The 13,600-nt window shown below is 40.4% G+C and overlaps 2 protein-coding genes across 14 annotated transcripts in view; one reads left to right on the forward strand and one right to left on the reverse strand.

Moving 5' to 3' along the window:
• SPIRE1 (spire type actin nucleation factor 1) overlaps window positions 1-13,600 on the forward strand; it is a 211,915-nt gene that overhangs the window by 192,060 nt on the left and 6,255 nt on the right. For all 3 annotated transcript variants that reach the window (XR_003429070.1, XM_027088518.1, XM_027088519.1), the window contains 2 exons: window positions 2,981-3,068; window positions 7,775-7,917. Coding sequence is in view for 2 of the 3 variants with exons in the window: in XM_027088518.1 (XP_026944319.1) it covers window positions 2,981-3,068; window positions 7,775-7,917 (231 nt within the window). In the remaining variant the exon portion in view is untranslated. The remainder of the gene's footprint in view (window positions 1-2,980; window positions 3,069-7,774; window positions 7,918-13,600) is intronic.
• PRELID3A (PRELI domain containing 3A) overlaps window positions 1-13,600 on the reverse strand; it is a 108,709-nt gene that overhangs the window by 12,525 nt on the left and 82,584 nt on the right. For 3 of the 11 annotated variants that reach the window (XR_003429071.1, XM_027088534.1, XM_027088529.1), the window contains one exon: window positions 10,899-11,037. The exons of the other annotated variants lie outside the window; for them this stretch is intronic. Coding sequence is in view for 1 of the 3 variants with exons in the window: in XM_027088529.1 (XP_026944330.1) it covers window positions 11,025-11,037 (13 nt within the window). In the remaining 2 variants the exon portion in view is untranslated. Of the gene's footprint in view, window positions 1-10,898; window positions 11,038-13,600 lie in introns of those variants that run through there. 11 annotated transcript variants of the gene reach the window in all.

Raw genomic sequence — 13,600 nt, forward strand, 5'->3', positions numbered from 1 at the left:
ACTTGTAGCTTATTTTATTTTATTTTTAAATTTTATTTATTTATTTGGCTGCATTGGGTCTTCATTGCTGCGCGGGCTTTCTCTAGTTGCGGTGAGCAGGGGCTACTACTCTTCATTGCGTTGCGCAGGCTTCTCATTGTGGTGGCTTCTCGTTGCGGAGCACAGGCTCTAGGTGTGCAGGCTTCAGTAGTTGTGGCATGCAGGCTCAGTAGTTGTGGCACACGGGCTTCGTTGCTCCATGGCATGTGGGATCTTCCTGGACGAGGGCCTGAACCCGAGTCCCCTGCATTGGCAGGCGGATTCTTAACCACTGCGCCACCAGGGAAGCCCTTGTAGCTTATTTTATACATAGTAGTTTGTACCTCTTAATCCCCTACCCCTCTATTGCCCCTCCCCCACTGCCCCTCACCACTGGTAATCACTAGTTTGTTCTCTATATCTGTGAGTTTGCTTCTTTTTTGTTATATTCACTAGTTTGTCATATTTTTTAGATCCCACATATAATTGAGATTATATAGTATTTGCCTTTCTCTGACTTATTTCACTCAGCACAGTACCCTCCAAATCCATCCATGTTGCTGCAAATGGCATAATTTTATTCTTTTCCATGGCTGAGTAATATTCCATTGTATGTATATGTGTGTTTGTGTGCATGTGTGTGTATGTGTATATATATATATATATATACCACATCTTCTTTAGCCACTCATCTGTTGGTGGACAGTTAGGTTGCTTCCATATCTTGGCTACTGTAAATAATACTGCTGTGAACATTGGGGTCCATGTATCTTTCTGAATTAGTGTTTTTGTTTTTTTCAGATACATACCCAGGAGTGGAATTTCTGGGTTATATGGTAGTTTTATTTTTAGTTTATTGAGAAATCACCATACTGTTTTTCACAGTGGCTAGACCAATTTACATTCTTGTCAGTAGTGTACCAGGGTTCCCTTTTCTCCACATCCTCTCCAGTATTTGTTATTTGTGGGTTTTTTTTTTTGTTTTTTGATGATAGTGATTCTGACATCAAAATGACAGGTGTGAGGTGATAGCTCATTGTGGTTTTGATTTGCATTTCCCTGATGATTAGCACTGTTGAGCACTTTTCATGTGCCTGTTGGCCACCTGCATTTCCTGTTTGGAAAAATGTTCAGTTCTTCTGCCCATTTTTTAATTTTTTTTTTATGTTTAATAGTATGAACTGTTTATATATGTTGGATATTAACCCCTTATCAGTCATACCATTTGCAAATATTTTCTCCCCTTTAGTAGGTTGTCTTTTCATTTTGTCAGTGGTTTCCTTTGATGTGCAAAAGGAAGTTTAAGTTTAATTAGGTCCCATTTGTTTATTTTTGCTTTTATTTCCTGTTTTAAGAGACGGATCCAAAAAAATACTGCTATGATTTATGTCAAAGACTGTTCTGCCTATGTTTTCCTCTGCATTTAGGTCTTTAATCCAGTTTGAGTTTATTTTTTTAATGGTAGGATTAGTTTTCAAGTAGTCTGAAAGTGGGTGCAGCTGCCTGAGGTGGGCGTGCAGGGCCAGAGGACCAACCACAGTTTCTGGGAGCAAATCCCAAGAGGCCCTGAGCCACACCCCGTCCCTGCAATGGCCCTGCCTGCCCAGGACAGGCTCTTGGCTGTTCTCAGAGCGGGGATTTCAGACCAGTAAGTAGTGGGGTGCAAGGCATGGACATGTCGCAGACTTACGTGAAATTAGGCTATAAAAATGATTCTAGGGAAGGTTGGCTGAAATATGTGCATTGGGGATGGTTTCTGCTGTTTGTTTCTAGCTCCCACCTCATAACTACTGGAAAGTCCTGGTATGACTCTGTTTTTCTTTTCCTATGAGATACTCTTAGCTTTTATTTCCTTTTTGACCTTCCATAAGCAGAAGGGGATTATGCTAGTTCTTGCTGGCTTTTCTAGAGACTTGTGTGACCTCCAGCGTGTCTGGAGTGGGTCTTTGCTTACGTTGCCTGACTTGTTCTTGGTGTTGAGTATCAAGAATGCGGAGGTTGCTGCTCAGACTGCCTTTGTTTGGACTGTGCGGTTTACAAGGCTTTCTTCTTCTCTTGTTCCTTGGCCAGATCCTTTGTAGTGAGGTGTGTTCAAAACTAATGCTTTCAGCAGTAGGTTTTAGGTAAAGCCAGTTTTTAGTGAATGGCTAATGCTTAAAGTCACCTTAACTAAGTAGGTCAGAGAGAATTTTCACTATTTGTTTCACATAGTCATAGTCATATATTAACCTAACTTTCTTGTATATTTAAAAATATCAGTTTTCTATACATATTATGGAAATAAGTTGTCTTCTAGTTAATGTATATCCCCTGTCACATAGTAAATAGTAAATTTTTCATGAATAAATATTATACTTTATTTTGGTATAGTGTAAAACAAATTAAGAAGGTCTCTTCTCACTGGTAATAGGAATTTAAACTTTATTTGGCACAATGCAGACATTTTTCTAGATTCATATGACATTTCATGAAATATTTGTTTTCATTCATTCAACAAATATTTATTCATTACTTAGTAAGTGATGGATTTCGTACTAGGTAACAACGATGAACACGATACACCACATCTACCCTTGTGGGGTTCCAAGTCTATTACTTTTATAAGTGTGTTTAATACTCCACTAATGATAATATTAATCACCATTTCTTGTGTGCTAGGTAATGTAGTAAGCATTTTAAATGTGTTCTCAGATCTGTCCTTGTAGTGACCTATGGAAATTATGAAACTAAGATAAGAAACTTGCTCAGTGTCACATCACTCTAATGAGGGACAAAGCCAGGGCACAACCCAGACATGTCTAATTTTAGATCCCTTCTAGCTTGTCTCCAACTTGCCTTGAACCTTTGACATTAAAATTTTGTGCCTCATGTTAAATATTTATGAGTGAACATTATTAATTAGCATGAGATCTCTCTCTCTCTCTCTCTCTTTCTCTCTCTCGTCTGCCTATGCCTTTCTCAGGAAGAAACTCTGCCCAGGTCAGCCAGCAGCAGTGCACCTTCCTCATTCCTTGAAGCTCCCTTTCTGGAGGCTGTGTCCACAAGGAAGAGTGAGTATTTGTAGTACAAAGAACTAGTGTCAGATGCCTTAAAAAACATACTTGACCTAAAAAAGGGAATCCCAAAGTGCCTTGTTGTCATTTGGGGTAACTAGTTAATTAAAGAACTAACCCTGGAATTTCACTAGTTAGGAAGAGAAATGTTGTTATTTTCCTAGAATGACATCATAACATAGGGCTAAACGGGCAGTTGGGTCTCAGATTCTCACCTTATAACAAATCAGTCACCTTTGGGCTTACAGATAATAGTTGTAGGGAATAGGTCAACTGTCTGTATGTATTTTTTAGATTAATAACCTCCTTATCCAAATTTAAACCAGAAGCTCTGAATAATCACACTTGTTATCATCCCCCCTGCACACACACACACACACACACACACACACACACACATATACACATCCTTACCCACGTACATTTGTAGATAGTAAAAACACCTTTATAACTCTTCAGGCAATACAGAATCTAAAGTTAAGTGATTTTTAAAAGTACTATTGGTAATCTTTTCATTTATAAGATCAATATAAAGGATTAAAAATTATATATTAAAGGGGAGGATTCTGGGAAGATGGCAGAGTAGGAGGCACCAGAATTTGTCTTTCCACCTAGACAATAATTGCAGTGGTAGAATCTGTCTGATGTAATTATTTTTGGAACTCTGGAGTCTGTTGAATGCCTAAAACTTCCAGGGTTAACTTCAGTAGATTTCAGCTCATAGCACAGTGGCAGCTACTCATCCCCCACCCCCAGCCCCATGACAGGCAGCTATGTGCTGTTCTTAGAGCAGCTTGCAGGAGCCAGGGTGGACAAGAAGGACCCTGTCCTCCAGGTATTGGGGATCTGTCCTCTGATTGCTGATTACTGCTTCTGATTTCAAAAGTGCAAAGAGGCAGGCAGCCATTGTTGCCCTGTTGCTAGCTTCACCCCCTCCCCTCTAGCTGAAGTCATCTCCAGGGGATTTAAAGGGCTGGTGCCTTTCCCCCACCCCTTCATTTTTCATGTTTCCCCTTTTGAGAGTGAAAAGCCTAGAACATTCAAAAACAACGGCATATGCATATGGGAGGATTAGAAAGTGACTATGATTGCCCAGGGAATGGCTCATAAAAGACCTGAGGAAATGTTAAGTTTACACCTCAGGCTATCTTCAGAGATCAGCCTTCAACAGTAAGAAAAACAATAAACAAAAATAACAAAACCCTGGGGAAGGGGAAAATCTGACTTCCAGAGTTACCACATTGATAAATTCAAATGTTCAGTGTTCAACAAAAAATCAAAAGGCATATAAAGAAACAGGAAGATATGGCTCATTCAGAAGAACAAGATAACAGAAACAGGTCCCAGAAAAAGACCTGATGACAGATATACTAGACAAAGACATTAAAACAACAATTTTAAAGATGCTCAAAGAAATAAAGGACAATGTGAAGAAAGTTGAAAAAAACAATGTGTGAACAAAATGGAAATATCAATAGAGAGAAAACCTAGAAAGAAACAAAAAAGAAATTCTGGGGCTGAAAAGTACAATAACTGATATGAAAAAATCACTAGAGGCATTCAAAGACAGATTTGAGTAGGCAAAAGAAAGAATTAGCAAGTAGAAATTATCAAGACTGAAGATCAGAAAGAAAAAAGACTGAAAAAAGCAGAGACTAAGGGACCTGTGGAACACCATCAAGTGGACCAACATATGCGTTGTGGGAGTCCCAGGAGCAAAAGAGAAAGAAAGGGGCAGAATATTTGCAGAAATAATGACTAAAACTTCCTAAGTTTGATGAAAGACATGAATATAAATATCCAAGAAGCTCAACTGAGGTGAAGTCAAGAGACCCACACCAAGACACATTACAGGTATCCCCTGCTTTTCAAAAGTTCACCTTATGTCCCTTCACTTTTACAAAAGACCTACATTGATACCTGTTTTTACTAACTGAAAGAAATCAGCACAGGATTTTTGCTTTTACCAAAAAAAAAAGCTGAAAAGCAAAACTAGTGTTCAGGGCTTTCCTGGTGGCACAGTGGTTAAGAATCCACCTGCCAATGCAGGGGACACAGCTTCAAGCCCTGGTCCAGGAAGATCCCACATGCTGCAGAGCAAATAAGCCCATGAGCCACAACTGCTGAGCCTGCGCTCTAGAGCCCGCATGCCACAACTACTGAAGCTCATGTGCCTAGAGCCCATGCTCCGCAACAAGAGAAGCCACTGCAGTGAGAAGCCTGCGCACCATAACCAAGAGTAGCCCCTGCTCACCGCAACTAGAGAAAGCCTGCGTGCAGCAACGAAGACCCAATGCAGCCAAAAATAAAAATAAATAAAATAAATAAATTTAAATCTCCAGCCCAGTTTTCTAAAAAAAAAAAAAAAAGTGTTCAGCCTTTGCATCAGGCCACCATAACTTTGAACTGTGTCTGTGAGCATCTGTGCTTTACCTTGATTTATTTTGTGCATTCGTTAGCAAGATGTGTCCTAAGGTATTTGCTTCTTTGCTTTATACCATTTCAGTTTATGAAAGGATTCATAGGAATACTCTTTCAGATAGTGGGGGAAACCTGTATATTCAAAATTTCAAAAGACAATCTGGAAAGCAGCAAGAGAGAAGAGTGTCATCACACACAAGGGATCTCAGTAAGATTTTCAGCAGACTTCTCATCAGAAACTTTGGAGGCCAGTAGACCCTGGGCCACTATATTCTAAGTGCTAAAAGAAAAAAGTCATTAACTGAGAATCCTATATCTGGCAAAACTGTCCTTCAAGAGTGAGGGAGAAATCAAGACATTCTCATATAAACAAAAGCTGAGGGAACTCAAGACCATTAGACCTTCCTTTCAAGAAATGCTCAACAGAGTCCTGTAGGGTGAAATGATAGGACACTAGACAGTAACTCAAAGCCATATAGAGAAATAAAGATCTCAATAAAGATAAATAGGCAATTATGAAAGCTAATATTATTATAACAATGGTTTGTAATTGTACTTTTTGTTTTCTGCATGACTTAACAAACTAATACATTTAAAGAAAAAAAGAACTATTAGTACAGAAGCTAGTTTTACTGTAACTTTGGTTTGTAATTCCAAATCTTGTTTTCTGTATAATTTGAGAGACTTAAGCATTTAAAAGAATTATTAGTCTGTTTGGGGGCAGACAATATATAAAGATGTAATTCTGTGACACCATGAACTGAAAGGGATGGGGACAGAGCTGTATAAGAGCAGAGGTTTTCTGTGTTACTGAAGTTAAGCAGGTATTAATCCAAATTATAGTGTTATAAAATTAGGATCTTAAATATAATCCCTATGGTAACAACAAAGAAAATAGCTATAGGATATAAACAAAAAGTAAATGAGAAAGGAATTTCAATATTTCACTATAAAAAATCAACTAGGGCTTCCCTGGTGGCACAGTGGTTGAGAGTCCGCCTGCCGATGCAGGGGACACGGGTTCGTGCCCCGGTCCGGGAGGATCCCACATGCCGCGGAGCGGCTGGGCCCGTGAGCCATGGCTGCTGAGCCTGCGCGCCCGGAGCCTGTGCTCTGCAGCGGGAGAGGCCACAACAGTGAGGGGCCCGGGTACCGCAAAAAAAAAAAAAATCAACTAAACACAAAACAGGACAGGAATGCAGAAAATGAGGGACGAAATGCTATAAGGCATATAGAAAACAAATAGCACAATGACAAAAATAAGTCCCTTCTTACCAGTAATTACTTTCAATGTAAACGGATTAAACTCTCTAATCAAAAGACAGATATTTGCAGAATGGATAAATACATGATCCAACTACATGCTGTATACAAGAGACTCCTTGAGATGCAAAGACATAAACAGATGGAAAGTGAAAGGATAGAAAAAGATATTCCATGCAGAGAGTAACCAAAAGTGAGCTGGGGTGGCTACCAGTTGATTAGAAATCAATAACAGAAGTAAAGCTCTGACAGCAGAAATGATTTCTGTTGTCCTCCTTATGTTTCCAAAATGTGAATCAGACCCTGAGACATTCTCCTTTTAAACCCTGTCCCCAAATATTCCTAGGCAGAGGAGCAGTGGCATATATAGTATTAACATTGAAGCTAGAATTTATTTTTTGAAATTTAAATAAAGCTTGATTTAAACCTAAGGATAAAATATCTTGATACACATCAAGAAGAAAGAGTTTTCATATTTTATTTTCAAAAAGAATGTAAAAGGAGGGTACACTTGAGAATTCTGGTATGATTTGACACACAGAATACATAATTTTTACATGCTTTTAAAATAAAGTCCAAGATCTACTTCTTGAATTTTTTGCTCTAAAAATTTCTTATTGAATACAAGTCTTTTGTCCAATTAAAAGAAAATTTAAATAAAGCCTGAGACTCTTTAACTGCAAAATTCTGTGGAAAATACCATGATGGCATTTGTATTACAAATCTGAGAGACTATTTATATTGTGTTTTAGGCATGAATTTGAATGAATGTTAAAAACTGTTTTTTCCTTTTCCTTTCTATTTATGTAGCAAGTTTATCTTGCAAAGATTCTTCTATAACAATCCTTCCAGTATCCCCCTACAGACCTCCAATCTTAATATACCTCTCCAACAAAATAAACAGTTCATCTTTGAATGCAGTGTTTGTCACAAATGACAAAGGGTTTTCTGTTAGAAATTCAAAACTTAAGTTTTTTTTATGAGAGTTGATTTCAGTGTGGTTCATTCCGTTTCTTTAGACCCTCCGAAGTTCTTGCCCATATCCTCCACACCCCAGCCAGAACGACGGCAGCCACCCCAGAGACGACATTCCATTGAAAAGGAAACACCCACTAATGTGAGACAGTTCCTGCCAGCGTCCAGGCAGAGCTCCCGGTCTCTCGTAAGTAACCGACAGACTCTGCAGAGTAACTTGCGAGCAGTTAGAGGGTCTGGAATCATTAGCTTCCTTGAGAAACTTCCAAAAGCTAGACTGAACTTTAAATAACCTTACTGGTTTTTAGTAGCTAAAGAAAACCAAACCTAAGAGTAACCCAAATGAAGTCTAACCATTCTTTGTTCATTTAAAGTACTTTTTTTTCCCCAGAAGACTTATTAATGGTTGAAAGTATGGATATTTATTAAAGAAATACTTTCTTCCTTTCAAAGGGCATTAATCCACTTAAAAATTGTTGAAACTAAACAGAAAACTTAGTGAAGTCTGACTACAGTAGACTCTTTTATTGAGGCAGAAGTCCAAGGGGAGAATTTTGATCCATGAAAAACCATTGTTCATTGTTTTCAAGCATGTTTTGTGATATTGGAGCCAAAGCAGCTATTTGGACGGGTTGACAGTTTTTGCTGTTTTCCGGAGACTTCCAGGCTCATGTAGGGGCTACTCATTTCTCAGACAGGGGATGTGGCACACAAGGCCCTTCCAGGAAGAGCTAACAGGTCTGCCAGCCAGAGAAAGCCTGCGAAGACTCTTTCTGTCCCACTTGACTTCTAAAATACTTGTAGGCAAGATGCAGGGCTTCAGTCAATAATTCTACCAGCAGCCAACCTGATACCTAATTATTCTTCAGATTCTCATGAATAAAACACTGGACTACACTCAGTCCATACTTTTAGGCTGCGATGAATCATCAGGGGTTCAAATGAAGCAATGACAGAGGTCCCTCTGTCCAGGTGAAGGGAGATAGTATGGATCTTGTGAAGAAACGAAGTTTGAACCATGCTGATAGTGTTGAAATTTGATCAGTCTTCTCTATTCCCAAATAATGTGATTAAAGAACTAATGATTTCATGGCAACTCCTGTTAGGATTCCTCTAACTCCTAAATAATCACCACACACTGATATATGGTGAAGTACAGCCTCATCAGTGGTTTACCAACTGAAAAACAGAACTCTGACCCACCAGGTTCAAAGTTTAAAATCCAAAGACTTTTGTCAGTAAGTTATTTAGCAAAATACACAGTTATTGTCACAACTGGAAAATATTGTCACAACTGAAAAAGAGAGAACTCCTTTTTTTTTTTCCCCACAAGTCCAGCGATTAGGAGATTCTTTTCTTCACAGCTTTTCCTAGAAGTCAGTTTAGCATTCAGCTGTGTACCTGGCCTTGTGATCATATGACATCATTGTTGAGGTTAGGCTTAAATTTTAAAATTATCAGTGTAAAGAAACTGTCAGATCGGGCTTCCCTGGTGGTGCAGTGGTTGAGAGTCCGCCTGCCGATGCAGGGGACACGGGTTCGTGCCCCGGTCCGGGAAGATCCCACATGCCGCAGAGCGGCTGGGCCCGTGAGCCATGGCCGCTGAACCTGCACGTCCGGAGCCTGTGCTCCGCAACGGGAGAGGCCACATCAGTGAGAGGCCCACGTAACGCAAAAAGATAAAAAAATAAATAAAATTAAATAAAATAAATAAAAAAGAAACTGTCAGATCAACTACAAGGATTTTTTGGCTAGTGATGGAAGCTTTACCAAGAAAGGCCCGTGAGGTATATATTTCCTGGTGAAGGGGAACTCAGTGTGTGTGTGGTCCGGCTGTCAGTTTTTTATGGAGAAGGAGAGGAAGATACAACCCACATGCCATGGCGGAGAAGGGGCTCAGTGAGCAGGCAGGGGAGACCTGTGGTCGGCACAGAACTCTGCCCCCGAAGTGCCTCTAGACACCAGCTGAGACAAAAGAACCTCCAGGTCAAAGTCCTGACTTTTCTTGCCAGTAGTTTATCTTGGGAAATCCATAAAATCACACTCTTTTAATGGTAGTGCCATCTAGCTTGGTAAGTATTGTTTTTAAAAGTATGATAATTTAAAATTTTAGCTATGTTTTAGAAAACATGGAAATGTTTTGTATTTATAAGTTCTCAACTAAAAATGGCAGAAATGTCTTTGTTGTTACTGATTTTCATTTTTATTGTATCTTCCTCCCTTTCCTTAGGATGTTGAAAGTGTAATTCTTTTCATCATTTGGTCAGATGATTGTGGATGACGCCTCTAAATGAAGGCGACTTGTTTTTAAGTACCGACCGGGGGAGGGGTGGCTGCGTGGTGTATGTTTCTGCATTCGCCTCTGGCCTGCATCCCACCGAGCCCTGTGCAGGAGACTCAGTGTTCACAGGACAGCCGAGTTCCAGAAAGCTTAAGTGTTGCCGTGTGAACTCTGAGGTTCTCTAGGCATGGTTGGGCTCCTGACTGATACATGTGGATGCAGACGATGGCATGGACTTGCATGTGGAATCTACCATTAACATCCTCCGTGGTGTTTCTGTTTTGTTTATTTTTGTTTCATGCTCTGTAATCGCTATTTGTAGGTCACTCATATTCAGCATTATTTTCTCCTTTTCTTTTTCCCCTGCCGTTTTCTTTTCCTTTATCTATTGTTCAGGTTCCTAGGATAACCAGAGTATGGCCAACGACACCTTTCCGACCGCTTTTTTCTACCCTTCAAACAGCTTCTCTGCTCGGCTCTCACCCTTTGGAGGCAGCCTTGTTGGGGGTAGCAGGGGCTATGTATTATCTGTGTGAGAGAGCTTTTACCAGCAGGTGGAAATCCGCAAAGGTTGGCCTCTTTCTGCTGGTTCTGGGAATTATTTTCCTCTCTGCCTCTTCGGCAGTGATCCCTCAGCTACCGCACTCTGCAAAAATTAACAGCTTAGATGGACACTTTGCTTCTGTTGATTCCAATCTTTGGTAGATGCGTAGATCACACCATGATCTCAATTGACGGGACGACAGTGAAAGGACAACAAACTCAGAATGCAGCGGCATCAGCACAGAGGAGCTGTGGGCGGTGCTTCTGAGCCCCCTGATTGAACCACGTCCCCCCACCCCCCACCCCTCCAATCAGGGCCTTCCCCCAGCCCAGGGCTGCCCCACCCTCAGAAGAGCCGTTGCCCATACACTCAGCTGCCTGGCCAGGGAGGCTCGGGCACTCTTTCTCTTCTCCAGCACCTTTAAAGCTGTGTTGTGATGGTCAGGATGTTATGTGGTTGTTATGAAAAATCACCGTGCTTCTCTGTAGAGAGAAATTTGAAGTTTTTTTAAATTGATGTGATGATTTAAAATATTTTAAATAATTCTCATTTTGTATTGTTTTTGAGATTTTCATACAGAATACATTTTTTAAAGGAAGTATAATAGTTTCCGAACTTAAGTGGGATAAAAAGCCTCGGACCATATTGAGGTTTCCCCTGCCCCCAGTGTGACCCAAGCTGCTGACCTGCTGACCAGGTGTCGGCAGCCGCCCAGCCCGGCTCTCCACCATCCTGTTTACCAGACCTGTCCTGGATAAGCAAACCAGCAGCTGGTTTCTTTTTCTTTATGACCCAGCTTGGTTTAGAAAAGAGACTGAATGTAAATGAGGTACAACAGATTCCTTTCTCTTTATTTGCCGTGAAATACAGGATAAATCTCTTCTTTTTTTCATTTTAGATCTGGCCCTGTGAGCACATGGTCAGATGCGGAGGTGGCATTTAATCCTGTCCCTCCTGCTGTTTCTGAAGATCTGCTGACATTTTATTTTTATTTTCAACCCTCCCCAAACAGTCTGTCTACTAAGTCTACATGTGACTTTAGACAGAGAACACCTTGAAATTTAAAGGTGAACTTGAAAAAAGAAAAGAGTAATTAAACTTAATATTTGCTATTTTTATTTAAATCTGCCTTCCTTTGGTTTATTAAAAACAAAAACCAATGGTTGTTTTGGATAATTGTCAAATATCTGCTACTTATTTATGAAGTTTTGGCTAACCAAGAACACTCTATAAAGTATGACCATTTCCACTTCTCTGGCTCAGTAACCAGATTATACACCATGCTCTCTGATTTCTGTGCTCCCTAACTCTGACCCCTTTTGAATGGTAAATATAACCAGAATATTTAACAAAAACTCAGCCATTTTAGTGACATACGTAACAGTGAGTTCTAAAGGCACATCTGCTCCTACAGTATATTGTAATCTCTGTTAAAACTCTTTAAGATTTAGCTTCCCTTTCCTAAATTTGGAAGCCATACTGAAGCACAGAGCAGCCAGAGAATCAGAGTTGTGCTGCTCTGGTCCCTGGAGTCCATGCCATGAACTGAGGTCAGTGCCTGCTGCAGGTGTGACCTGGCCCATTGTAACAACGGGGACTAGGCTCGGCTCATGGGTAACCCTGAGTGCTCTTCACATTTTGGGGCATCAGCATCTCAGCAAGATCTGTTAAGGTTTAATTTGGCTTTGGGGATGTTGAATTAATATTTTTTGTCAGTTGAAAAAATAATGAAAGCTATTCTAGTAACTATTATTTTCTTTCATGTTGCATTAAAGTTTTGTTGTCCTTGGGAAAGCACCAGAATTAAAACATTAGCATTTGACCTGATGGAAGGTATTTTACTAAAGGGTAATCTGCTTGAAATTTTAAAAAAGAACAAGAACACAGAAAAATCCACTATTTCTTATTACATCTGATGGAACACTGGATTTGTGCATGGGTCAAAGCAGTAAGTTGGAAGTGTGCTTGACTGGCCCCTTTATGACTTGAGACTGAGGACTGGGAGCTGCGGGCTGTCTGGGTTGCTGTGTGTGGAGCATCCCCGCCACCCAGGCGTCGCAGCTGTGACGTTGGCACCAGCACCATCTTCCTAATACATGACAGCCAATCTCAGGGAGTGGTCTTCTGCTTATTTGCTAGATTCATACGTTACTTTACTCCAGCTCAGCAATATTGTCACATAGGTAACTGTCAGAAAATGTACGATAGTCATGCTTGTTGCTGATGAATAAAGATGACCGTAGGGATACTTCTTATGAACTATGTCAGAAGCTGAGAAAAGTTGCTGTTCAGACGTGTGCAGCTGACCCTACTATCTGTGCACAGTTGTGATGCCCAGCGTTCGGAGGCGAGCCCGTTCCCACACTCTGTTCTCAGGGTCAAGCGAAGCTCAGGAAATATTGGACATGCCAACTTTTAAAGCTCTTCCCATTGAAAGAAAATTGGGTAATGGTGGGTTTTTTTGAGTATATCAGACATTCTAGAGCACATGAATTATCCTCCCACCCTCCAGATACTAAGCTCTTCATCTTAAACGTTCAATTGCACGATTTTTTCCAAAACATTTTTAGCAAATTTAATCTTCCCTAAGTTAGCTTGAACAGAGATGATTTTGTATTGATTATTTGTAAGAAGCAGTAGTTCTGCAAACTACTTTTTTTTTTAGTAAATGCTAATGTTTTTCAAGTTTGCAACCTAGATTTATTTTTGTTTTTCTCTGATTGAAAGACAGAACTAAATGTTAAAACTCCATAAACTGACTGCACTCATAGTCCTGTGCTGTCTCCTTTGGCTTGTTTGATTCCAGAATGCCTGTGAGCAGCACTATTGTGTGTGTGGGCGTGAGTTACAGTGTGTGTGCACCGAGGACATCGGGGTTGTGTCACTCCGCCACAATAGCCCTTGTGAAGTCCAGCAGGGTGCGGGCGCACAAAACCGTTCTGTCTTTCTACTGGGCCCACCAATCAAGCGCAGGGCCGGCTGGGGAGCAGATGGTGTGAGGCTCTTTATTCAGTGGGATCAGTTACATCAACATCTTCCTCCACT

The sequence above is a fragment of the Aethalodelphis obliquidens genome, unplaced genomic scaffold (assembly GCF_003676395.1).
Source record: "Aethalodelphis obliquidens isolate GAN/ISIS:26980383/991018 unplaced genomic scaffold, ASM367639v1 scaffold63, whole genome shotgun sequence".
Classification (NCBI taxonomy): Eukaryota; Metazoa; Chordata; class Mammalia; order Artiodactyla; family Delphinidae; genus Aethalodelphis; species Aethalodelphis obliquidens.